General features: G+C 45.2%; 1 protein-coding gene across 1 annotated transcript in view; it reads left to right on the top strand.

The window, feature by feature from the left end:
- The first annotated feature begins 8,310 nt into the window (after window positions 1–8,310).
- prpf6 (PRP6 pre-mRNA processing factor 6 homolog (S. cerevisiae)) overlaps window positions 8,311–26,139 on the top strand; it is a 111,441-nt gene continuing 93,612 nt past the window's right edge. Inside the window, exons 1-3 of the mRNA XM_070896139.1 lie at window positions 8,311–8,457; window positions 18,004–18,169; window positions 19,886–20,004. Coding sequence (XP_070752240.1) covers window positions 8,327–8,457; window positions 18,004–18,169; window positions 19,886–20,004 — 416 coding nt within the window. The 5' untranslated portion in view covers window positions 8,311–8,326. The remainder of the gene's footprint in view (window positions 8,458–18,003; window positions 18,170–19,885; window positions 20,005–26,139) is intronic.

The following is a 26,139-nucleotide window of genomic DNA, read 5'->3' as shown; positions in this document are numbered from 1 at the left end:
GCCGAATGGCCTACTCCTGCACCTATTTTCTATGTTTCTATGTTTCTATCCATCATGCTCGTTATATCCTCAAAGAATTCCAGTAAATTAGTTAAACATGATTTCCTCTTCATGAATCCATGCTGCGTGTGCTTGATTGCACTATTCCTATCTCGATGTCCCGCTATTTCTTCCTTAATGATAGTTTCAAGCATTTTCCCCATTACAGATGTTAAACTAACCGGCCTATAGTTACCTGCCTTTTGTCTGCCCCCTTTTTTTAAACAGAGACGTTACATTAGCTGCTTTCCAATCCGCTGGTACCTCCCCAGAGTCCAGAGAATTTTGGTAGATTATAACGAATGTATCTACAAAAACTTCCGCCATCTCTTTTAATACCCTGGGATGCATTTCATCAGGACCAGGGGACTTGTCTACCTTGAGTCACATTAGCCTGTCCAGCACTACCTCCCTAGTGATAGTGATTGTCTCAAGGTCCTCCCTTCCCACATTCCTATGACCAGTAATTTTTGGCATGGTTTTTGTGTCATCCACTGTGAAGACCGAAGCAAAATAATTGTTTAAAGTCTCAGCCATTTCCACATTTCCCATTATTAAATCCCCCTTCTCATCTTCTAAGGGACCAACATTTACTTTAGTCACTCTTTTCCGTTTTATATATCTGTAAAAGCTTTTACTATCTGTTTTTATGTTTTGCGCAAGTTTACCTTCGTAATCTATCTTTCCTTTCTTTATTGCTTTTTTAGTCATTCTTTGCTGTTGTTTAAAATTTTCCCAATCTTCTAATTTCCCACTAACCTTGGCCACCTTATACGCATTGGTCTTTGATTTGATACTCTCCTTTATTTCCTTGGTTATCCACGGCTGGTTATCCCTTCTCTTACCACCCTTCTTTTTCACTGGAATATATTTTTGTTGCGCACTATGAAAGAGCTCCTTAAAAGTCCTCCACTGTTCCTCAATTGTGCCACCGTTTAGTCTGTGTTTCCAGTCTACTTGAGCCAACTCTGCCCTCATCCCACTGTAGTCCCCTTTGTTTAAGCATAGTACGCTCGTTTCTGACACAACTTCCTCACCCTCAATCTATATTACAAATTCAACCAGACTGTGATCACTCATTCCGAGAGGATCTTTTACTAGGAGATCGTTTATTTTTCCTGTCTCATTACACAGGACCAGATCTAAGATCGCTTGCTCCTTATAGGTTCTGTAACATACTGTTCTAAGAAACAATCCCGTATGCATTCCATGAATTCCTCCTCCAGACTACCCCGTGCGATTTGATTTGACCAATCGATATGTAGGTTAAAATCCCTCGTTCCTTTTTCACATGCCTCCATTATTCCCTTGATTATTGCCCGCCCCACCGTGAAGTTATTATTTGGGGGCCTATACACTACGCCCACCAGTGACTTTTTCCCCTTACTATCTCTAATCTCCACCCACAATGATTCAACATTTTGTTCATTAGAGCCAATATCGTCTCTCACAACTGCCCTGATATCATCCTTTATTAACAGAGCTACCCCACCTCCTTTCCCTTCTTGTCTATCTTTCCGAATTGTCAGATACCCCTGTATGTTTAATTCCCAGTCTTGGCCACCCTGCAACCATGTTTCTGTAATGGCCACCAAATCATACCCATTTGTAATGATTTGTGCCGTCACCTCACTTACTTTATTTCGAATGCTGTGTGCGTTTAGGTCGAGTGTTTTAATCCTAGTTTTTAAACCATGATGTTTAGTTTTGACCCCTCCTGCAGCCCCTTTATATTCAGTGGCCCTTTTTGGTTTTTGCCTTGGGTTTCTCTGCCCTCCACTTTTACTCATCTCCTTTCTGTCTTTTGCTTTTGTCTCCTTTTTGTTTCCCTCTGTCTCCCTGTATTGGTTCCCATCCCCCTGCCATGTTAGTTTAACTCCTCCCCAACAGCACTAGCAAACACTCCCCCTAGGACATTAGTTCCAGTCCTGCCCAGGTGCAGACCATCCGTTTTGTACTTGTCCCACCTCCCCCAGAACCTGTTTCAATGCCCCAGGAATTTGAATCCCTCCCTGCTGCACCACTGCTCAAGCCACGTATTCATCTGCGCTATCCTGCGATTCCTACTCTGACTAGCACGTGGCACTGGTAGCAATCCCGAGATTACTACTTTTGAGGTCCTACTTTTTAATTTAGCTCCTAGCTCCTTAAATTCGTCTCGTAGGACCTCATCCCTTTTTTTACCTATGTCGTTGGTACCAATGTGCACCACGACAACTGGCTGTTGTCTCTCCCTTTTTAGAATGTCCTGCACCCGCTCCGAGACATCCTTAACCCTTGCACCAGGGAGGCAATATACCATCCTGGAGTCTCGGTTGCGGCCGCAGAAACGCCTATCTATTCCCCTTACAATCGAATCCCCTATCACTATCGCTCTCCCACTCTTTTTCCTGCCCTCCTGTGCAGCAGAGCCAGCCACGGTGTCTGCTGCAGGTACAAGCAGCTTGTTGGAGCATAAAATGTTTCTGGCTTTCCCAAAAGCAATTACTTGATTTTTTCCCCATTCCCAGTTCTCACCTTTGCGCAATAACACATGTAGGGGCTCTAAAAGGGTGCTTAATCCTGGTAGTAAGTTACCAAAATAGTTGAGGAATTACTGCAGCTCCGTGACATTCTGTGGCCTGGGCGCGTTTCTGATAGCCTCTGCCTTGGCGTCTGTGTTCCGAATGCTGTCCGCCGCGATCTTTCTCCATAAAAACTCCACTTGTGTTGTCATGAAGACGCATTTCGACCTCTTCAGCCACAGCCCTACGCGATCCAGTCACTGGAGGACCTCTTCCAGGTTTTGTCGGTGCTCGGCGGTGTCCCGAACCGTGACCAATATGTTGTCCTGAAAGACCACCGTGTGTGGTACCAACTTGAGTAGGCTCTCCATGTTTCACTGGAAGATCGCTGCAGCCGACCAAATTCCAAACGGGCATCTGTTGTTGATGAACAGTCCCTTTTGCGTGTTGATGCAGGTGAGGCCCTTCGAAGACTCCTCCATCTCCTGCATCATGTAGGCCGAAGTAAGGTCGAACTTGGTGAACGTCTTGCCTCCTGCCAGCGTCGCAAGTAGGTCATCTGCCTTAGGTAGCGGGTATTGGTGCTGTAGTGAGAAACGATTAATAGTTACTTTATAATCGCCGCAAATCTTGACCGTGCCATCACTTTTGAGTACTGGAACAATCGGGCTGGCCCACTCGCTGAATTCCACTGGGGAGATGATGCCCTCGCATTGCAGCCTGTCCAGCTCGATTTCCCTTATCATGTGAGGTACTGCTCGCGCCTTGTGGTGAATGGGTCGTGTCTCTGGGACCAAGTGGATCCGTACCTTCGCTCCGGAAAAGTTTCCAATGCCTGTCTCAAAAAGGGAAGGAAATTTGTTGAGAACCTGGGTACATGAGGCCTCATCGACATGTGATAGCGCTCGGATGTCATCCCAGTTCGAGCAGATTTTGCCGAGCCAGCTCCTTCCAAGCAGTGTGGGGCCATCGCCTGGGACAATCCAGAGTGGCAGTTCGTGCACCGTGCCCTTGTAGATGACCTTGACCATGGCGCTGCCCAGGACAGTGATAAGCTCTTTGTTGTACATTCTCAGTTTCGTATGGATGGGGCTCAGGGCTGGTCTGAATGCCTTGTTGCACCACAGTCTCTCAAACATCTTTACTCATGATGGATTGGCTAGCGCCAATGTCCAGTTCCATGGTTACGGGTAAGCCATTCAATTTTATGTTTAGCATTATAGGTGGACATTTCATCGAAAATGTGTGCACCCTGTGTAATTCAGCATCTGCCTCCTCTCTCTGAGGCTCGAAATTGCTTTGATCCACCATGGACTGATCTTCCTCTGCCACGTGGTGGTTAGCAGGTCTTGCAAAGCTTGCAGCTCATTTGCAAGCTCGTTGGAGGTGCCCCATTGTTCCACAGCTCTTGCAAACATACCCTTTGAAGCGGTATGAATAGGCTGGATGGAAGCCTCCACAATGCCAACAAGATGTGAATTGCCTTGCATTCATCCTTTGTTGGGGACTCTGAGTCATCTGGATCACCTGATGACTGCTGGCAGTTGCAGACTCGTGGGTTCTGCCCTGTACATTCTGCTTGCAAATACAGTTCCAGTTAATTTATGAACATTGCTAGCACTTGTATGCTGAGAGATTTGTTTGGTGTTATCACTGGTGGACATAAATGCCTGTACTATCGCAATGGCCTTACTGAGGGTCGGTGTCTCTACAGTCAAAAGTTTTCGTAGGATGGTCTCGTGGCCAATGCCCAGTACAAAAAAGTCTCTGAGCATTTGCTCCAGGTAGCCATCAAACTCACATTGTCCTGCAAGTCGCCTTAGCTCGGCAACGTAGCTCGCCACTTCCTGACCTTCAGATCGCTGGCACGTGTAGAACCGATACCTCACCATCAGCATGCTCTCCCTTGGGTTAAGATGGTCCTGAACCAGTGTACACAGCTCCTCATACGACTTATCAGTGGGTTTCACCGGAGAGCCAGAAGATTCTTCATGAGGCTGTAGGTCGGTGCCCCGCAGACTGTGAGGAGGACCGCTCTCCTTTTTGCAGCGCTTCCTTCTCCGTCCAACTCATTGGCTACAAGGTACTGGTCTAGATGTTTGACATAGGCTTCCCAGTCCTCACCCTCCAAGAACTTCTTCAGGATGCCCACAGTTTGCTGCATCTTTGCGTTGGATTTCCATCCTCGTCGCCAGTTATTTTGTTCCTAACACAGATGAGGCTGCACACAGGGAGGTTAAAGTAACAGTGACCTCAATCTTTAATAAGACACTCCAGAGTGAGGAACAGGCCTTCGGGGCCGGCTTATATACAGTGCTCCCAAGGGATGCTGGAACATGGGAGTGCATGCTTTACAGATACACAACAAAAAAATGATTTATAAAAATGTATATGTCTCTTTCCTCTGGCTGGCTGAGCACACGGCTTGCTGTTTTGGCTGGTCTTCAGCAGGAGGTCTGTGTGTGCTCAGGAGAGAAGGAGAAGGATGAGTAAAACCTTTGGCTTGAATTCTTATACGTCTCAAAGCCATTGTTTCTCAGAAAGCCCCAGGATTGGCTCTCGGTTCCAGGGCAGTTCCTTATTGGCTCTCCTCACCCATGTGTCTGTCTGGAGGCATTCCTTGATTAGGTTAACGGTTTTCCAATTAACACAAACACCATGCTGGGAGTCTGTGAGCTTCCATTTTGAATCTTTCAAAACTGTCTTTTTGTATAATCTCATTTTTTAAACATTTATACATACACAGATTCACTTTTATTACTGAACACTTTTATTCTTACACCAGGTAGTGGAGAGTTTTCCTACTATTCTTATTGACTTCAGTTTTACTCGGGCTCCTTGATGTCACACTCAGTCAAATGCTGCCTTGATGTCAAGGGTAGTCACTGTCACTTCAGCTCTTTGGTCCATGTTTTGACCAAGGTTGAAATGAGGTCTGGAGCTGAGTGGTCCTGGCGGAACCCAAACTGAGCATCGCTGACCAGGTGAGTAAGTGCCATTTGATAGCACTGTCGACACCTTCCATCATTTTGCTGATTATTGAGAGTAGACTTATGGGCTGATAATTGGCCAGATTGGATTTGTCCTGCTTTTTGTGGACAGGATTTATCTGGGTGTTTTCTACATTGTCGTATAGATGCCAGTGTTGTAGCTGCACTGGAACAGCTTGGCTAGAGGTGGGGCTCGTTCTGGAGTGCAAGTGTTCAGCACAACACCTGGGATGATGTGGGGGCCCATAGCCTTTGCTGTATCCAGTGCGCTCAGCTGTTTCTTGATATCACAGGAGTGAATCAAATTGGCTGAAGACCGGCTTCTATCATTGTTGGGATGTCTGGCTAAAGATGGTTGCAAATGCTTCAGCCTTGTCTTTTGCACTCACATGCTGGGCTCTGCCAACATTGAGGATGGGGATATTCATGGAGCCTCCTCCTTCCATTAGTTGTTTAATGGTCCACCACCATTCATGACTGGATGTAGCAGGAATGCAGTGCTTTGATCTGATCGGTTGATTGTGCGATCGCTTAGTTCTGTTTATCGCATGCTGACTTTGCTGTTCAGCATGCATATAGTCCTGTGTTGCAGCTCCCCCAGGTTGGCACCCCATTTTCAAGCCTGGTGCTGCTCCGAGCATGCACTTCTGCACTCACTGATCCAGGGTTTGTACATTGGCTTGTTGATAATGGTAGAGTGAGCGATACCCATGAGATTACAAATTCTGGTGGAATACAATTCTGCTGCTGCTGTTGACCCACAGCACCTCATTGATGCTCAGTTTTGAGTTGCTAGATCTGTTCTGAATCTATCCCATTTAGCACGGTGGTAATGCCACACAACACAATGGAGGGTGTCTTCAGTGTGAAGCCAAATCTTCGTCTCCACAAAGACAGTGGTCGCTGCTACCAATGCTGTCATGAACAGATGTATCTGCAACAGGTAGATTGGTGAGGGTGAGGTCATGTAGGTTTTTCCCTCATGTTGATTCTCTCACCACCTGCCTTCAGGACTCTGCCAGCTCAATCAGTAGACTTTCAATCTACCTTCACCTGAGACTTTCCAACAGCCTACTGGCATTTCTTTAAGAGAACCTTTGATTCAATCTAAACTTTCCTTCGATACATCCTGAATTTTGCATAGTTGATCTCTCAAATTCAAAAAATGATTTTCAGGCGCTGAACCAATCCTGAAGGCTGGTGTGCCAGACTTCATCAAGCCTTTTTACCGGGAAGAGTACAGTAACTAACTTCACAACACTGTATAAGTCCCAACTTACTGCATGAAAATGGTGGTAAGTTACCTGCCAGACATTTCCTAGTGTCTGCCACAGTTACTGTGGTTCTCCGGAACCACCATTTTGTAGGTGTTGGTTGGCCCCAAGTTCCCCCAATGGAAGGAGAGGCCTTGTTGCAGCCTCCTCTCTTTCCAATCTATTCCCCACTTACTTTGATGTGTAAGCCTTAGTCTCTGTTGAGGCACATGAAGCTGCCAATTTCCTGATCTTTGGGGCTGGTCTTTCCCTTTAATTGCCTGGCTGCCTCTTCGGGTGCTGCAGCAGCAGTCCCATTGCAGCACAGGTTGAGTATTGTAGCTGTACATTGATGGGATCCCTCTTGGTGATAGGAGTCCCACTGGGAGTCCACCATGCATTAATAATGACTCCCGAACCAAGGAAATAGGTTGAGATTGGAGCAGATTTGGAAGTCTCCAAAGAGAAGACTCTAGCTCAGGACATCCTCCATCAGAACTACTCATGCTCCATGAATCACCCAGTGCCACATCCTCGCTTACAGTATCTAATTCCCCCTGATTGAAAGTATCTGAGCTGGTGCATGGGAGTGAGAAAGCAAATGTCATAGGGGGTTATATCAAATGCATTGGAGCAGCTGGACACGGGGCAGATTCCTGATACAGGGGCTCTTGTGTGACCTGGTCCTCTTCATCATCGTCCTCATCATCATCTTCTTTCTGTAGGAAAGGGGGCCATTAGCTAAGAATAGGTTAGTATAACCCCTTAACATTAAGGACAAAGTGGATGGTTAGGAAGTTTTTGGCAATCTGGTCCTTCTCAAGGATGTCACAGTCAATGCCTCGGTCTGCACCCACTAGCCCGCACTGATCTCACCATCTCCTTGGCTGAAGCAGAGTGTCCTCCCACCACCTCAACTGTCTGCTCTTCGTAGCTGTTCAGCTTTTTAATGTCAGATATGTTGCCTCTAGTCACGTGCCTTTCTTGGACAATGTGCACACCTTTCTACTGATTGAAAGCATTCGGGGAAGGCTAGCAGTTGGGGGATGTCAGATTCTTAAATCACCTCCACTATTCAATCTGCGAGTTCTTTCCATATGTTTATCTCTCTTTGTGTCAAACAAATTGATACTGTATTGAAGGCTCTTTCTGGACGGTTGAACTAAATAACGTTTCTCACAACTGTAATTATTTACTATTTCTGAGGACTTTTAGCCTGTCTTGGACGTCCATCTCAGGAATATCAAAGCCATTCGTTTTACCTGAGATAACTGTTTTGGAAAGGACATTTTGCTTGTGTCGTCCATTGCCAATATTTCAAGAAATGAGTCATTTGATACATTCACTATCCTGTTCCAGTGCTGCTGGCCTGCCTGACGTCACAGAGATGCCCAGTTCTGTTAATTATGCGGAATATATGGTAATATAGCCCTCCGCAAATGCTAATGAGGCGGCAGGCTATGTTAATGAGCGGGTCACGTGTCTGTAAGTATTATCCGGCTCTGCCGCAGGGGCCGCTGGGACAAGAGGCAGTTCCAAGATGGCGGCCGCGGCAGCAACGACAGGGATGAGCTCGGCGGGTCCGACCCTCACCGGGACCCTCAACAAGAAAAAGAAGCCCTTCCTAGGCATGCCGGCACCGCTGGGCTATGTGCCGGGTTTGGGCAGAGGGTGAGTTCCGTGCCCAATGTCTGGCGCCAAGCGCGGGCTGGGAGAAAACACACACACACACAAGCGGGCCGAGTGCGTTCTGCGGGCCAGGGGGGATCGTGGCTGTCCAACTGAGTGCCTCAAAGAAGCTCCTGGGACATTGGGTTTGGCTCAAGGTGGAGCCAGCGGATTATATAATGTCTTGCAAATGCTGATCTTGGGGAATTTGCTTCCTACCTCCTTTTTCTTAGGTTATGTTCTTTCATCCTATGGTGTCAGCTGTGGCTCAGTGGGTAGTCCTCTCTCCTCTTGCGTCATAAGGTTGTAGGTTCAAGTCCCACTTCAGGGACCTGAGCACAAAAATCTAGGCAGAAACCCCAGTGCAGTGCTGAGGGAGCGCTGCACTGTCGGAGTTGCTGTCTTTCGGATGAGGTCCTCTCTGCTCTCAAGTGGACGTGTTTTAAAAAAAAAAAAATCTCACGGCCCTAATTTGAAGAAGAGCAGGGGAGATATCTCTGAGGAATAAATATTGGCCAGAACATCAATCAACATCACAAACAGATTATCTGGTCATTATCACATTGCTGTTTGTGGGACCTTGCTGTGGGCAAATTAGCTGCTGTGTTTCCTACATTACAACAGTGACCACACTCAAAGTATTTAATTAGCTGTAAAGCGCTTTGAAAGGCACGATATAAATCCAAGTCTTTCTTAAGAAGCTGATGAATGCCCAGTTGTCAGCTGCCCATGGATTTTTGGCCCAAATACCATTCTTCATATGTGAACATAACAGGATAATCAAAGCAGAGCCAATCCCATCCTAACTTTTTGTGCTCACACTTTGTAACAGGGGTCAAGGGCTGTATAGACATCAGGGGTTAGAAAGTGGTGCAAGTTGCATCTGTAAAATGGGTGTGCTGAGGGTTAATCTTGGGGACCAAAGCCCTGAGCCCAAAGGAGGCCTGAATGATGTGTGACCATTATTAGGTTAAGCCAATTTTCAGCCATCTAGAGAATCACCTGCAACGGCTACTCTTACTGTTCCTGCATCGTTATCTCTGGTGTCACCCAAGGATCTATCATTGGCCCCCTCCTGTTTCTCATCTACATGCTGCCCCTTGGCAACATCATCCAAAAACACAGCATCAGTTTCCACATGAGCGCTGATGACACCCAGCTCTACCTCACCACCAATTCTCTCAACCCCTCCACGGTCTCTATAAATTGTCAGACTGCTTGTCTGACAGTCCTGGATGAGCAGAAATTTTCTCCAGTTAAATATTGGGAAGACCGAAGCCATTATTTTTGGTCCCCGCCACAATCTTTATTCCCTAGCTACTGACTCCATCCCTCTCCCTAACATCTGTCTGAGGCTGAACCACACTGTTCGCAATCTTGGTGTCACATTTGACCACGTTATCTGCGGCATAACTAAGACCGCCTATTTCCACCTCTGTAAAATCGTCCATCTCTGCCCCTGCCTCAGCTCATTTGCTGTTGAAACCCTCTGTTACTTCGAGACTTGACTGTTCCAACACACTCCTGGCTGGCCTCCTACATTCAACCCAATGTAAACTTGAGGTAATCCAAAACTCGGCTGTTTGTGTCCTAACACGCACCAAGTCTCATTCACCCATCACCCCTGTGTTTGCTGACCTATATTGGCTCCTGGTTAAGCAATGCCTTGATTTCAAAGTTCTCATCCTGGTTTTCAAATCCCCCCGTGGCCTCACTCCTCTCTATCTCTAATCTCCTCCAGTCCCGCAACCCCCCGAGATATCTACGCTCCTCAAATTCTGCCATCTTGAGCAACCCTGATTATAATCGCTCGACTAATGATGACTATGCCTTCTGTTGCCCATGCCCTAAGCTCTGGAATTCCTTGCGTTAAGCTCTGGAATTTCTTGCTTAAACCTCTCTACCTCTCTCCCCTCCTTTTAAGACGCTCTTTAAAACCAACTCTTTGACCCAGCTTTTGGTCATCTGCCCTTATTTCTCCTTATGTGGCTAGCTGTCAAATTCTTTGCTCTTATTATATTCCTGTGAAGTGCCTTGGGACGTTTACTACATTAAAGGTGTTATATAAATACAAGTTGTTGTTGCCTGTGGTGGCATTAGGCCCCGTACAAATATAAATGAACATAGGCAAAATAAACAAGAAAAGACAAACTGATCTATCCAGCCTGAACCATTTGAGGGGTTTAATGTCTTAGTCTAGAACTACTGAGGCAAGCTGTAGTGTCCAACTACGTCCTGAGCTGAGATCAGCCAACACAGGGATTGAACCTGGGACAATCTGGTCCTTGTGGCTTAAAGCTACATGGCATAATGCCTTTGCCCTGAGGGCAGCTAAATTCTATTGATGTTGCTTTCTGTTGAAAATTTTTTATGCATGTTGTAAGCATTGGCCTAATGTACATAAATGATGATTTGATGGCTTCAAACTTTGCGTTTTATTCGTAAAGTGGGACTTGAACATGGAATATGACATCAGTTCAGTGCTTTCCTCGGGCTTCAATTGTTTCCGTTGAATTTCACTTGTTTTTGCGGGATTCTTTGTTCCTGCGTATGCTAATGTGATCCTCAGGAAATGCCGACATAACTCGCCAATGGGAAGATTAGCGTAAATTTAGTTTAACTTGTTTGTTACACCTTTTCAGGAAATTCCAAGCCAGTATCTTCATACTGCAAGTTTAGCATTGGTTTCTGCTTTGCACAAGCATGTAGTGTAAATCTGGAGTCAGGGTCCTACCTGACAGGAGAGAAATTATGTGATACTCCTTGAAGAAGGTAGTCTGATGCACGAGTGTACACCCAGTGCAGTACCAAACCTGGATTTTAAAAAGTGACCAGAGGATCGATTGACTACCTTCTCTCTTCCCTGCGCCCCCCCCTCTAACTGTGGGCACTTTTTAAGTCTACCTGATATTACGTTGTGTTTAGAAAGTGGGCTTCCTCTCTTGGAACTGTCTAAACATTTGCAAATTAACTGTTGGGAGAGCAGCTCTGTGCAGAGTCCCCCCCAGGGTAGCACAGTTCAAGTTTCAGGCATATCCAAGTGTGTAAACAGTGCACTCTCAGAACTGCACCTGAGACCAGTAGCTGCAGTATGAACGGAGCTGTAACCACTCTGTGTTTCAATCAAAGTAGGTAGCTCTTTTTTTTAAAAAAGAATATATATGTATGACATATATTGAGCCAAAACTGCAAGTGGTTGAAATGATGGTGTATCTGTAATAAAATAAGATGCTTTTATCATTTACCTGCAGTCAACAATGGATTATCATTTGAGGAATACATAGTGTATGCAAGGATATTTTGAATCAAAGAACTCTTTTTATAAAAAAAAATCTGTGATAGCATAAGTTTCCGATGATGGTATGATGCATTTTATAACCTCTGGTTGACATCACTGCATTGTAATCAATCGCAGTTATCCACTGCAAGTTGAGCTTCCCTTGTCCGGAGCCCATCCTGCAATCGCTGGCCTCATCCTGCAATCGCTGGCCTGACCCTGCGATCCACCCCTCTCCCGTATGATCTCTCTGCCACACTCTCAGTTCCAAGCCAGCCAGCCCCGATATCCCTTTGCTCAGTACCTGTACCATCCAATTTAACGTGACCACCCCTTGTCTGGAAAAATCTCTTATCCAGAGCAGGCCAGGTCCCGAGGGTTCTGGATAAGAGAGGTTCAACCTGGATTCTGTGTTAATACTGCATTTTCAGATTTATTATGGCTGTAATCCCCAGACCTGAGGTCATAGAATATGAAATTTCTTTCTTTAAAATTATTAATTCAGACATTACTGATACCTACAGTTTTTCCCTGTAGCTCAGGTGCTCGATGCCATTTATCCAATCACCACGGCAGCTTGGGGAATTTAAATTCAGTTAATAAATAAATCTGGAATAAAAAAACTAACATCAGTAATGGTGACGATGAAACTACTGGATTGTCGTAAAAACCCATCTGGTTCAGTAATGTCCTTTACGGAAGGAAGTCTTTGACATCCTTACCTGGTCTGGCTTATCTGTGACTCCAGACCCTCAGCAATGCAGTTCAAGAAAGCGGCTCACCACCACCTTCTCAACGGCAATTTGGGATGGGCAATAAATGCTGGCTTTGCCCATGCCCCATGAACGAATAAAAAAAATTATAATGATGGACTCCCTTGTTCTGGATTCCCCTGTATCTCTGTATTCTTTGTTTCTCTGAATCCATCCCATCGAATTTCTTCATCGTTTTTAAAGACCTCAATTAGATCACCTCTCAACTTTCTAAACTGCTGGAAATACAATCCAAGTTTAATGTAATCCTTTAAACTCTAGTATAATTCTGGTGAATCTTGGCTATATGCTCAAAGGACAGTATATTTTTGCTGAGGTTTAATGCCCAAAACTAAACTCAGTACTTCAGTTGTACTCCAGCCTTGGTGAGACACTATCTGAAGCGTGGAGCTCCATTAAAGATGAAGCATAGGGTTAGAGTTTTTTGGGTTTAAGTTGAAGACATGTACAAAGTTGAAACAAATTACAAACAAAAGATCCCTTCCAAAAGAAAAGATAATTTGTGCTGATTTGGAGAATGACCATCCAAACTTTGTTCTTGGGTCACCTAGGTACCCCAGAGCCTTCGGGATCACATATAGGGCTGGATGCTCCAGAGGGGTGGTAAATGGTGTTTCTAGGTGTTAAGGCGGGTGTCCAGCTTTTACCGCCCAGCCGGCAAATTCGGTTCATGGTTTGCAATGATACAAAAACTTACCGTCCTGCCCTCTAGTTTCGTGCAACGCTGCACTAGCGCCTCAGATGTAAAATTAGGCCCTAAACTTCTGAAAAACCAGATGTTCCCAGGGGGCATCAGGCGGTATTGGCAGCGTATTTAAATGCAGGGAGGAGGATACTACATCGCAGGTCAGGTTGACTGCAACGGTTGCGCATAGCACGCTGCGTGAAGCTCCAACTTAAAAACAGCAGTTTTATTTGCCGTTACACTGTCCTTACAAGTGAGAGAATGTAATGGGGGCATTACTAGTTCGCCAACGTATGCATGCTATAGCCAGGCAGCCTCGAGCTCGAAGAAGGGCTCTTGGTCATGTCGGCCCACGGATAAGGAGAGGCCGAAGACATCTGAGGAGGAGGCCTCCCCACTGACCCCCCATGGGTTTACAGGTACTAACGCTTATACCTTCAGCTCTCTGAGGAGCAGTGTGTGAGAACGCTGTGCTTCCGAAAGGAAATGCTGACCTATGCCGCCATCTACAGACAGACCTACAGCCTACCAGCACCAACAGGACTGCGCTGCCTGTCGCAGTAAACCCTCCGGCTCCTTCCAGACATCAGCAGGGGACATATACAGCATCCCTCAATACGCTGCACATTGCTGCATTCGGCACGTTACAAAGGCTCTGTACACCCATGGAATGGACTTTATAAAGTTCCCAATGAGCAGGGACATCCCAGAATGAGCGGGCACTTGGGTTGGGCAGAATTGCGGGCTTCCTGAGGAGCCATTGATTGCACATACGTGGCCTTGCGGGCACCATTCCACAACGCAGAGTTATTCAGAAACCGAAAGGAATACCACTCCCTAAATGTCCAGCTGGTATGCGACCATGCTCAGCGCATCCTCGCAGTGAATACCCGCTATCCAGGGAGTGCACATGATGCTGTCATCTCATGTGAGAGCAGTGTCTCACGAATGTTTCAGCGACAAAGGGAAGGGTGCGGCTGGCTGCTCGGGGACAAAAAATATGGCCTAGCCACCTGGCTCATGACCACCCTCTGCAACCCCACCATCGAAGCCGAGAAGCGCTACAATGAGAGCCATGCAGCCACCCGCAACACCATCAAACAGACAATTGGGGTGCTCAAGCAGTGCTTCCGATGCCTCAACCGCTCTGGAGGCAGCCTTCAATACTCCCCTCAACAGGTCTCCGAATTCATTGTCATGTGCTGCATGATGCACATCTTGGCCATCATGAGGGGCCAGGCATTGCCATTGGGGATTGCAGGTCCGCCTTCGGAGGAGGAGGAGGAGGAAGATGATGATGAAGAGGAGCCTGGCGAGGCCCCGATTGGACAGCTACCCCATCCACGAGGGAGGCAGTGGGGCGGCGTGCTTGAATGGAGGAAGCTAAGGGATGCATCTAATGCTGGCCATGCTATGTGCCACCATAAAGGCACATATACGCTGAACTTTGGAATGATACACACGACACCAATGGCAAACGGTCAAAGTGATGTTTTTATCAAAAATAACAAACAATCCCCCCGCCCCCACCAAAACGAAACTTTTCAATAAACCGCGTTCTGCTGCAAGTAACTCAACAACGAATGCATTAATGAAAAACAACTATTTACATGCGTACTCGTACATCAAGGCATCTGCACAAGGTTGTCCCACTCCTTAATGGGATTTGCCCTGAGATTTCCCCCCTTTCCCTTCATACCCCTCCTATGCCTGCTGCTCCTCAATGAGGCCTCAGTGCCTACAGCAAGGCTGCTTGAGGGCAGCTGTGTTAGGGGGCAGACAGTGCAAACAGCCTAGGACCGGAAGGCCCAGCTACAGACTGCTGTGCTTCAGAATCGGCAGAAACAGTCTCTGATGGCTCGGGTGTGGTCAGTGTAAGGTGCACAGTGTCAGTGGTGGGAGCCGGAATGCTGTCTTCCTGAGGAAGGACAGCACCTTCCATTTCCTGGGAGCCACTGACACTCGGGATGAACCTCCGCATCTGGAGCATGATGTGTCTCCACAACCTGCTGACTTGCTTTGGCACCATCTTCCCCATTGGACAGAGGGGAAGACCGAGAGGATGGCACCAGTCAGCGACCGCATGACGTCACCAAGCTGCAGTGTAGCATGTGCCTGCGATGCGATTGCTGCTGCAACGTTATCCATGGCACGCGCCACATACTCTGGCACACCACTGTCACTGCTGGCCGCCATCTGCCTCTGGGCTGGAGTCCTCAGATGCATGGACAATGCGTAAGGCAGCCTCCACGACGCTCACGGCAAGTTTCTCTATGCTCTGGGGATCCTACCCAATGCAGCCATGAGGTCGCGGTGCATTTCCATGTTTTCCCTGGACATTGCCACCAAGTCGAGGTCCATGCCACGTCTGCATGTTCTTCAGCAGGACTACTGTGCCGACTCGCCCTCCGGGGAGTTGGCCTCCGAGCTTCCCCTCCCGCTCGGTGGTGTTGTAGGCCACTGGGGCCAGGAGCCTCAGAGTCCTCAAACCCCGGGAAATCGCTGGATGTTGTGTCGGCAGACTGTTGGGCTGAGAGGTTCAGGCAGCACACTTTCATTGGCTCCCTCATCGTCTTCCCCGTGACCAGATGTAGATGGCCCCCAAGAAGGCTGGCGCGCTTGTGGCTGATTATCTGCAAGCAGAAAACAACAGACATGTGGTTGGCAGCAGGGGAGGGGGCAGGGTAATAGCAGGAAGGTTGCATTGGACATGTATATGTAAGGGGCTAGTCCACTTCATATTAGGGGTCAATGAAGCCACATCAGTCTCATGTTCCATTTACGTACCCTCACTACCCGAAAGGGGCTCGGCATTGCCCCGGCCGCTGTGCGAACTGGGATGCCCATGAGGGCCGAGACTCGCTGTCCACCTCGGTGAGCTTCAGCAGCTGCGGCTGTCCGTCGTTGCTCCCGTCTGTTATGGGAGAACTTGACCTGCAACAAGAACAAATAGGAAGGGTTCAGTAAGGGTGCACCTCCTATTGTGCCACATGTCCCTTCCATAGTTCAATAGCTGCTACTGTGTGGATATGCAAATGTCTTCGCTTTAATATATGTGGCTGGTGACTGAGGTTTTTCAAAGATTGGGAGGAGGTGAGGGGCTGGTAGCATAGTGGCTCAGAGTGATGTTTATAAAATGTTTATCAGCAGTGGAGTGCAAGGTTGACAATGATTAGGGTACAAGAGGGTAGGTGCATCCTAAATGAGGAGACAATGGCTGGAGAAGTGAGCTTTCTGCTGCATTCTACAACCCACACCAGGGCAAACAACACATTGAGAAGGAGCAGCTCCATCAAAGACTTAACATTGTATGAGACATTGATCTTGCAAGCATGGCAGGTCTACATAAATGGGAAGGGTACTCACCCTGACGACCCTAGTGAGGTTATTGAACTTCTTACGGCATTGTGTGTCACTTCTGGCCACCATGTCTGCCACTGACTTCTGTGCAATTTCCCCCCAGATTCTCTTAAATATGCTGGGCAACAGCCTCCCTCCCCTAACCAGATGGAGTGCAGACCACCTCCTTTCAATGGCTTGCAATAAAGCCTCGGCAGCCGCTGTAGGGAATTGTCTGGCATGCTGCCTGCCCTCTTGCTGCGCCATTTCTCCCGAAGCGTCTGAAGTGGGCTGGGTCATCTGCATGCGTGCAGGAAATTGCTGCGCCCAATGTACCAACTGCACCCGGGAAAATTGAAAGGCGTCTGCACATGCGCGAAAGTGAACTTTTTAAGCGCCCTTTAAACTTCCTTGTGTATTGCCTGATTTTGCGCCCCCGATTATGGAACTTCATTTTTTTGGTGAAATTTGCAGACGAGAGCACAAACTTTTTCCAGGCGGTATTGGGACCGCCCCGCTGCCATTACTGCCCCGAAATCACAAAAGCCAAAAATCCAGCCCAAAGAATTTAATCTATATTCTCATTAATTTGAATACATCTCATTTGGATACGGGACTTATCCACCAATGAGGCAACAGCATTAAAAATATCGCTTTCTGAACTTCCAGGCAAAATCCATGTCGGACAAATCAGAAATTAAGAAATACTAGTAAATTGCCCATGGTCAGTTGATGAATTTTATTCTGGAAACACAGTTGGGAGCAACTCAGTCCACAGGGCCACCAAGTGGCCGGAACTTGCAGCAACAACATGGCGGATCACACAGCAAAATTGAATGAGGTGTGTTGACAGAAAAGCATGACCAAAAATTGTGACAATAGCATATAAGTTTTGTGAAAAGGAGTGTGCACCCGAAGCAAGATTTTTAATAATGTGTAACTAGATATAAACATAAATAGTACTGAGTTGCCTGGATTTCAAGAGCTGGATTGTCAAGGTTTATTGGTTTTGACATTGTTGCATTAAGTGACTTCTCAGTATTGTAGAAAGGTGGTATGTGCTCAGGATGGGGTAAATTTACTAGCGATACTTAGTTTAAAAATCATGCAACTATTTAACAATGGAAACATGGGGGTAGGTTTTTTTGTGTTTATCATGCATAAGACATGTACCGAGTTGAAACAAAATTACATAGAAAAGACTCCTCCCAAAATATAAAACAATACTTGTTAGACAAAAAACAGCTCACATTATTGAAGAATCACAACCATGTTGACCACCCAACATGAAATCAAAGATGAACTTCTATCTTTAAAAAAAGAAGCCTACCTTTTGTCTACTGTTACAGTAAAGAATCTGGTTAACCTTGTATCCAACAGGAAGAGAAACTAACGCTAACTGTAGCTCCGCTGTAGTTTGAATACAAATGCTCCATTTTGTGACCTCGTTAATTTAAATCTTGTACCTTATCTAGTGCGACTGGTTTTACAACCCGTTCTGATATTGGTCCTGCTCGAGATGCAAATGACCCAGTTGATGACCGTCATGCTCCCCCTGGAAAAAGAACTGTTGGTGATCAAATGAAAAAGAACCAGGCAGATGATGACGATGAAGATTTGAATGACACTAACTATGATGAGGTGATAACTAGTATAACTGTATATAAAAACTTCAATAAGAGTTAAAAATATGTTTGTCCCAGAAAATGAAAAAAAAATGAAGTTATGACCAGAATAGCATGGTGCGGTAAGCCATTCACAAGTGTTTTATTTTTGCTTCTGTTCCATAGATAGCCTTCCTTTACTTTGCCATTTATTGCTTAAAATTACTTCTAACATTTTGACTGTTGATAGAGTATCTTCTTCTGATTTTTAGTTTTTCAAATATTGCTGCTGTTGCCGTAATTTGAAACAGCCAGATTTACATAGACTTTACAGCATAGAAACAGCCCATTTGGGCCAGATGGTATATGCCGGTGTTCATGCTCCATATGAGCCGCCTCCTCATTCTACTTCACCTAACTCTCTCAGCATATCCTTCTATTCCTTTCTCCCTCGTGTACATATCAAACTTTCCCTTAACCTCCATGCTATTTGCCTCTACTACTCCATGTAATAGCAAGTTCCATATTTTTACCATTCTCTGGCGAAAGAAGTTTCTCCTGAATTCTTTACTGGATTAATTAGTGACTATCTTGTATTTTTGACCCCTAGTTTTGGACTCCTCCATAAGTGGAAACATCATCTTTACATCTACCCTATCAAACCCCTTCATAATTTTAAAGACATCCATTCGTATGCCCCTTGGCCTTCTCTTTTCTAGAGTAAAAAGCCCCAGCCTGTTCAGTCTTGATAATTTTAACCTCTCAGTTCTGGTATCATCCTTGTAAATCTTTTTTGCACCTGCTCCAGTGCCTTTATATCCTTTTGTAATTATGGAGATCAGAATTGTGCACAGTATTTCATGTGCTCTAACTAAAGTTCTTTTAACATGACTTCTGCCCTCCATTCTATCCCTCTAAAAATGCTTTCTTTGCATTTTTTATGGCCTTGTTAATGCACATTTCTACTTTTTAATGATTTGTGAATCTGTACTCCTTGGATGGATCCCTTCGCCCCTCTATCCCATTTAGACTTATTTTCCAAGGAGCATGTGGCCTCCTCATTCCTCCTATCAAAATGCACCATTTCACATTTATTTATATTAAAATTAATTTGCCATTAATCTTCAAGAATATTAACATCTTGTATTTTGTTGCAGTCTTCCTCAGTATTAATCATACCCTCAATTTAATGTCGGCAAATTTTGAAATTGTACTTCTGATTCCCGAGTTGAAATTGTTTATATAAATGGTGAACAGCAGTGATCCCAGTGGCCACTTCCCGCCATTTGCCAGTCTGAGTAACTACCGTTAACCATTACTGTCTGCCTTCTGTTTTGAAGACAGCTTGCTATCCATTCTGCTACTTGCCTCCTGACTCCACATGCTCTGATATTAGTCACGAGTCTATTATCCTTATCAAAGGCTTTTGAAGATCCAAGTATATTATATCTACCGCATTACCCATATCTACTTTCTCTGTTACTACTTCAAATAATTCAGTAAGGTTGGTCAAGGATGACCTTCCCTTTTGGAATTCGTGATGACTATTCTTCATTACACTTCTGTTTTCTAAATGTTTTTCTATTGCTTCGAGTAATATTTACTATCATCACTGATGTACCTAGTTGGAAGGATTGTACATTCAGCACACTGTTGGTTTTCTTAAAGTAAACCACCAAATTTAAAAATAAGTCCTTTTTTCTGAATATCTTTGCTTGATATTTTGGGGATTTAAAGTCATTTTCTTTTTAAGTTCAATGGATATGCTGGAAGTTTGTTCTCCAGTGGACCATATGAAAAAGATGATGAAGAGGCTGATGCAATCTACGCTGCATTGGATAAGAGAATGGATGAAAGAAGGAAAGATAGAAGGTATGAAAAATTACATTGAATTATATAAGCATATACAGCATAAACAGGCCATTCAGCCCAACCAATCATTTCCAGCGTTTATGCACCACTCGAGCCTCCCACATTATGACAGTGACTACACTCCAAAAGTACTTCATTAGCTGTAAAGTGCTTTGAGACATCCAATTGTCATGAAAGGCGCTATATAAATCCAAGTCTTTCTTTCATCCTTCCTCATCTAACTCAATCAGCATAACCCTCAATTCCCTTCTCCCTCATATGCTTATCTAGCTTCCCCTTAAATGCATCTGTACTATTCGCTTCAGCTTCTCGCTGTGGTAATGAGTTCCATATTTTCATCACTCTCTGGGTAAAGAAGTTTCTTCTGAATTCCCTATTTTATTTCTTGGTGACTATCTTATAATGATGCCCTCTAGTTTTTCTCTTCCCACAAGTGGAAACATTCTCTCTGTCTTATCAAAACCTTCAATAATTTAAGGTCACCTCTCAGCCTTCTCTTTTCAAGAGTAAAGAGACCCTGCCTGTTCATCCTTTCCTGATAACTTCTCAGTTCTGATATCTCCCTTGTAAATCTTTTTTGTGCCCTCTCCAGTGCCTCTATATCCTTTTTATAATATGGTGACCAGAACTGTACACCATACTCCCAAGTGCAATCTAACCAGCATTCGATAAAAGTTTAGCATAACTTCTGTACTTTTTAATTCTATACCTCTAGAAATAAACCCTATTGTCTGGTTTGCTATTTTTATGGCCATATTAACCTGTGTCACTACTTTTAGTGATTTGTGTATTTGTACTCCAAATCCTTTTGCTCCTCTACTCCATCTGGGTTCTTATTTTCCAAGTAATATGTGACCTTATTTTTATTACCAAAATGTAATACCTCACTTGAGCTGAAATTCATTTGCCAATTTATGCCCATTCTGCAAGTTTATTAATGTCATCCTTTAATTTGTTGCAGTCTTCCTCAACGTTGACTATCCCTCCTAATTTAGTGTTGTCTGCAAATGTAGAAATTGTGTTTTTGATTCCAAAGTTTAAATTGTGGACAACAGTGGTTCCAACACTCATCCTTGTGGGACCCCTATTCTGCAGCTTTGAATAGTAACCCGTTACCTCTACATTTCAAAACGGTATTGCATTTTAATACTGTAAAATTTCAGCATCCATTGAATTTATTCGTGAACATACTTCATTGTATTGTAAGTATTTTCTAAAGACCATCAAAACTGGAAATACTTATGAATGTAAATTGTAAAAACTGATTCAGCATGATATGCAACAGGAGGCACACACAGCTGGACATTAATTCAGATGCCTGTTTGTTTTAACAAATGATTTCATTCTTGAATGCAAGATAATGGATATTATATGGAATCTCATTAGAATACAGTAGCTGAAATATGATAGATGAAGCATAAATGCATAGCTTTGTCAAATAATTAGCTGATTAGCAAAAAAAAGATATATAGCTCATCACTCTCTAATGCAAATTTCTGTCTCCCACTTAATACCGAATCCATATTGTCTGCAACTTTTAAAACTGTATTCTCCACTAACAAAGCCAGGGTTCTGAGGTGTAGCTTTACCTGTAAGTTCTACCACCATTCATTTAAAGAGTACAGAGTAATTACACCCACCTACGCTGAAAAGGACCACATTTGCACTTTATAAGCCGGATAATAGGGCAGAATGTGCTGGCATGCCCTGTTAGACTTGTTCCTGCACCCTTCAGCTTAAAATGATTTTGCCCTATATGTTGCTGGAAGTGCGAGTTGATGGAGGGTAGCCAATGTAACCCCACTTTTTTAAAAAAAGGAGGGAGAGAGAAAACAGGGAATTATAGACCGGTCAGCCTGACCTCAGTAGTGGGTAAAATGATGGAATCAATTATTAAGGATGTCATAGCAGCGCATTTGGAAAGAGGTGACATGATAGGTCCAAGTCAGCATGGATTTGTGAAAGGGAAATCATGCTTGCCAAATCTTCTGGAATTTTTTGAGGATGTTTCCAGTAGAGTGGACAAGGGAGAACCAGTTGATGTGGTATATTTGGACTTTCAGGATGCTTTCGACAAGGTCCCACACAAGAGATTAATGTGCAAAGTTAAAGCACATGGGATTGGGGGTAGTGTGCTGACGTGGATTGAGAACTGTTTATCAGACAGGAAGCAAAGAGTAGGAGTAAATGGGTACTTTTCAGAATGGCAGGCAGTGACCAGTGGGGTACCGCAAGGTTCTGTGCTGGGGCCCCAGCTGTTTACATTGTACATTAATGATTTAGACGAGGGGATTAAATGTAGTATCTCCAAATTTGCGGATGACACTAAGTTGGGTGGCAGTGTGAGCTGCGAGGAGGATGCTATGAGGCTGCAGAGTGACTTGGATAGGTTAAGTGAGTGGGCAAATGCATGGCAGATGAAGTATAATGTGGATAAATGTGAGGTTATCCACTTTGGTGGTAAAAACAGAGAGACAGACTATTATCTGAATGGTGACAGATTCGGAAAAGGGGAGGTGCAACGAGTCCTGGGTGTCATGGTACATCAGTCATTGAAAGTTGGCATGCAGGTACAGCAGGTGGTTAAGAAAGCAAATGGCATGTTGGCCTTCATAGCGAGGGGATTTGAGTACAGGGGCAGGGAGGTGTTGCTACAGTTGTACAGGGCCTTGGTGAGGCCACACCTGGAGTATTGTGTACAGTTTTGGTCTCCCAACTTGAGGAAGGACATTCTTGCTATTGAGGGAGTGCAGCGAAGGTTCACCAGACTGATTCCCGGGATGGTGGGACTGACCTATCAAGAAAGACTGGATCAACTGGGCTTGTATTCACTGGAGTTCAGAAGAATGCGAGGGGACCTCATAGAAACGTTTAAAATTCTGATGGATTTAGACAGGTTAGATGCAGGAAGAATGTTCCCAATGTTGGGGAAGTCCAGAACCAGGGGTCACAGTCTAAGGATAAGGGGTAAGCCATTTAGGACCGAGATGAGGAGAAACTTCTTAACCCAGAGAGTGGTGAACCTGTGGAATTCTCTACCACAGAAAGTTGTTGAGGCCAATTCACAATATATTCAAAAGGGAGTTGGATGAAGTCCTTACTACTAGGGGGAATCAAGGGATATGGCGAGAAAGCAGGAAAGGGGTACTGAAGTTGCATGTTCAGCCATGAACTCATTGAATGGCGGTGCAGGCTAGAAGGGCCGAATGGCCTACTCCTGCACCTATTTTCTATGTTTCTATGTAAAGATTAGATTGAGAGAGGGAGAAGAGACAAGGAAAAATAAGTTTAAAAAATAAAAAATGTGCCCTTTTAGAAATCTCCACAAAAATTCACCTACATGCAGGAATGAGACTACACTTTTTTAATTGTTCACGCTCTGGGCCAGAGAGGTTGGTTGGCAGTCATTAACAATTATCACTTCGTTAAAAGGACACTTGTGCTATCAATTACTAGACTTCATTTTCTGTGGCAAGGGAAAGTAATATACAAATGCAGCAAGTTGATGAAACTCATGGGGACTTTTCGTGAAGCTAATGGCCGAGTGGGGTAAATCGTTCAGCAGCTTGTGGCGATTTGTAATTTAAAAAAAATTGTTCAAGGGATGTGGGTGTTGCTGGCAAGGCCAACATTTACAAATATACAAATCCCCTGGGAGGACACATGCACCAACGTTAGCGTCCTCGACCAGGCCAATATCCCCAGCATTGAATATCTGACTGCACTCGATCAGCTCTGCTGGGCAGGCCACATAGTTCGCATGCCAGACATGAAACTCCCAAAGCAAGCGCTCTACTCGGAACTCCTTCACGGCAAACGAGTCAAAGGTGGGCAGCGGAAACGTTACAAAGACACCCTCAAAGCCTCCCTGAAAAAGTATGACATCCCCACTGACACCTGGGAGTCCCTTGCCAAAGATCGCCCTAAGTGGAGGAAGTGCATCTGGGAGGGCGCTGAGCTCCTCGAGTCTCGTCGCCAGGCGCAGGCTGCAGAAAGAGCGTGCGGTAAACCAGTCCCACCCACCCCTTCCCTCAACGACTATCTGTCCCACCTGTGACGGAGACTGTGGTTCTCGTATTGGACTGTACAGCCACCTAAGAAATCGTGTTAAGAGTGGAAGCAAGTCTTCCTCTATTCCAAGGGACTGTCTGTAATGATAATGATCCCTAATTGTCCTTGAGGTGGTGGTGAGCCGCCACCTTGAACCGCTGCAGTCCGTGTGATGAAGGTACTCCCACAGTGCTGTTATGAAGCAAGTTCCAGGATTTTGATGCAGCGACGATGAAGGAATGGTAATATATTTCCAAATCAGGATGGTGTGTAACTTGGAGGGGATGATGTTCCCATGCGTCTGCTGCCCTTGTACTTCAGGTGGTAGAGGTTGCGGGTTTGGGAGGTGCTGCCGAAGAAGCCTTCGCAAGTTGGTGCAGTGTATCTTGTAGATGTTACACTGCAGCCATGGTACGACGGTGGTGGAGGGAGGGAATGTTTAAGGTGGTGGTTTGGGTGCCAATCAACGGGCTGTTTTGTCCTGAATGGTGTCGAGCTTCTTGAGTGTTGTGGGAGCTGCACTCATCCAGGCAAATGGAGAGTATTCCATCACATTCCTGACTTTGTGCCTTGTTGATGGTGGAAAGGCTTTGGGGAGTCAGGAGATGAGACACTCGCAGCAGAATACCCAGCCTCTGAATGGCTCTTGTTGCCACAGTATTTATGTAGCTGGTCCAGTTGAGTTTCTGGTCAATAGTGACCCTCAGGATGTTGATGGTGGGCGATTCGGTGATGGTAATGCCGTTGAATGTCATGGGGTAGTGGTTAGACTCTCGCTTGTTGGAGATCGTCATTGCCTGGCACTTGTGTGGTGCGAATGTTACTTGCCACTTATCAGCCCAAGCTTGAATGTTATCAGGTCTTGCTGTATGCGGGCATGGACTGCTTCATTATCTGAGGAGTTGTGAATGGCACTGAACACTGCAGTCACCAGAACATCCCCACTTCTGACCTTATGTTGGAGGGAAGGTCATTGATGAAGCAGCTGAAGATGATTTGGCCTAGGACACAGCCCTGAGGAACTCCTGCAGCGATGTCCTGGGGATGAAATGATTGACCTCCAAAAGCCACAATCATCTTCCTTTGTGTAGGTATGACTCGAGCCAGTGGAGAGTTTTCCCTGATTCCCATTGACTTCAGTTTTACTAGAACTCCTTGATGCCACACTCGGTCAAATGCTGCCTGATGTCAAGGGCAGTCACTCTCTCCTCACCTCTGGAATTCAGCTCTTTTGTCCACGTTTGGACCAAGGCTGTAATGAGGTCTGTAGCCAAGTGGTCCTGGTGGAACCCAAATTGGGCATTGGTGAGCAGGTTATTGGTGAGTAAGTGCTGCTTGATAGCACTGTCGACGACACCTTCCATCACTTTGCTGTTGATTGAGAGTAGACTGATGGGGCGATAATTGGCCGGATTGGATTTGTCCTGCTTTTTGTGGACAGGACATACCTGGACAGTTTTCCACATTGTCTGATTGATGCCGGTGTTGTAACTGTACTGGAACAGCTTGACTAGAGGCGCGGCTAGTTCTGGAAGACAAGTCTTCAGTACAACAGCCGGGCTGTTATTGGGGCCCATAGACTTTGCTGTATCCAGTGAGTATCTTCCTCATTACAAGTTGCTGACTAACTTGTACATTAATAATGGCATGCGTCATTCATACACTGTTATTTTTTTCAGCTGATTCTGGGCCAATACATTTTACATTTGCCCTTTTAAAACAGTGCACCCTCTGCACTTCAGGTATACAGAGACATTTCTGTCACACTTTTAGAAAGATCAATCTGACCTTGATTTTCTAAGAACAGTCAGCTTAGTTGATCAGAGCAAGGCAGTGCAATTGCAGCAAGGGTGCACTTTAGCATCAGAATTATACATTGTGTGTTGGATGATATAACACTCTTTCCCTTACAAAGCCGTGGAGAATACCACGGCAGATCATTAAAATGTATCTCACTTTGTATATAACATGCCAAGTGAGTGATCTTTTTTTCAAAAAATGCAAAAAGAGAAAATGTTATTTCCTGGTGGTTTTTCTAACCTTCAAATAACACTGCCTGTCCCCAAGGAAAGGAGCCAAGCAGCT

Source organism: Pristiophorus japonicus, chromosome 12 (assembly GCF_044704955.1).
Source record: "Pristiophorus japonicus isolate sPriJap1 chromosome 12, sPriJap1.hap1, whole genome shotgun sequence".
NCBI lineage: Eukaryota > Metazoa > Chordata > Chondrichthyes > Pristiophoridae > Pristiophorus > Pristiophorus japonicus.
The sequence above is the reverse complement of the archived record's forward strand: the minus strand, read 5'-3'. Positions and strand labels throughout refer to the sequence as shown.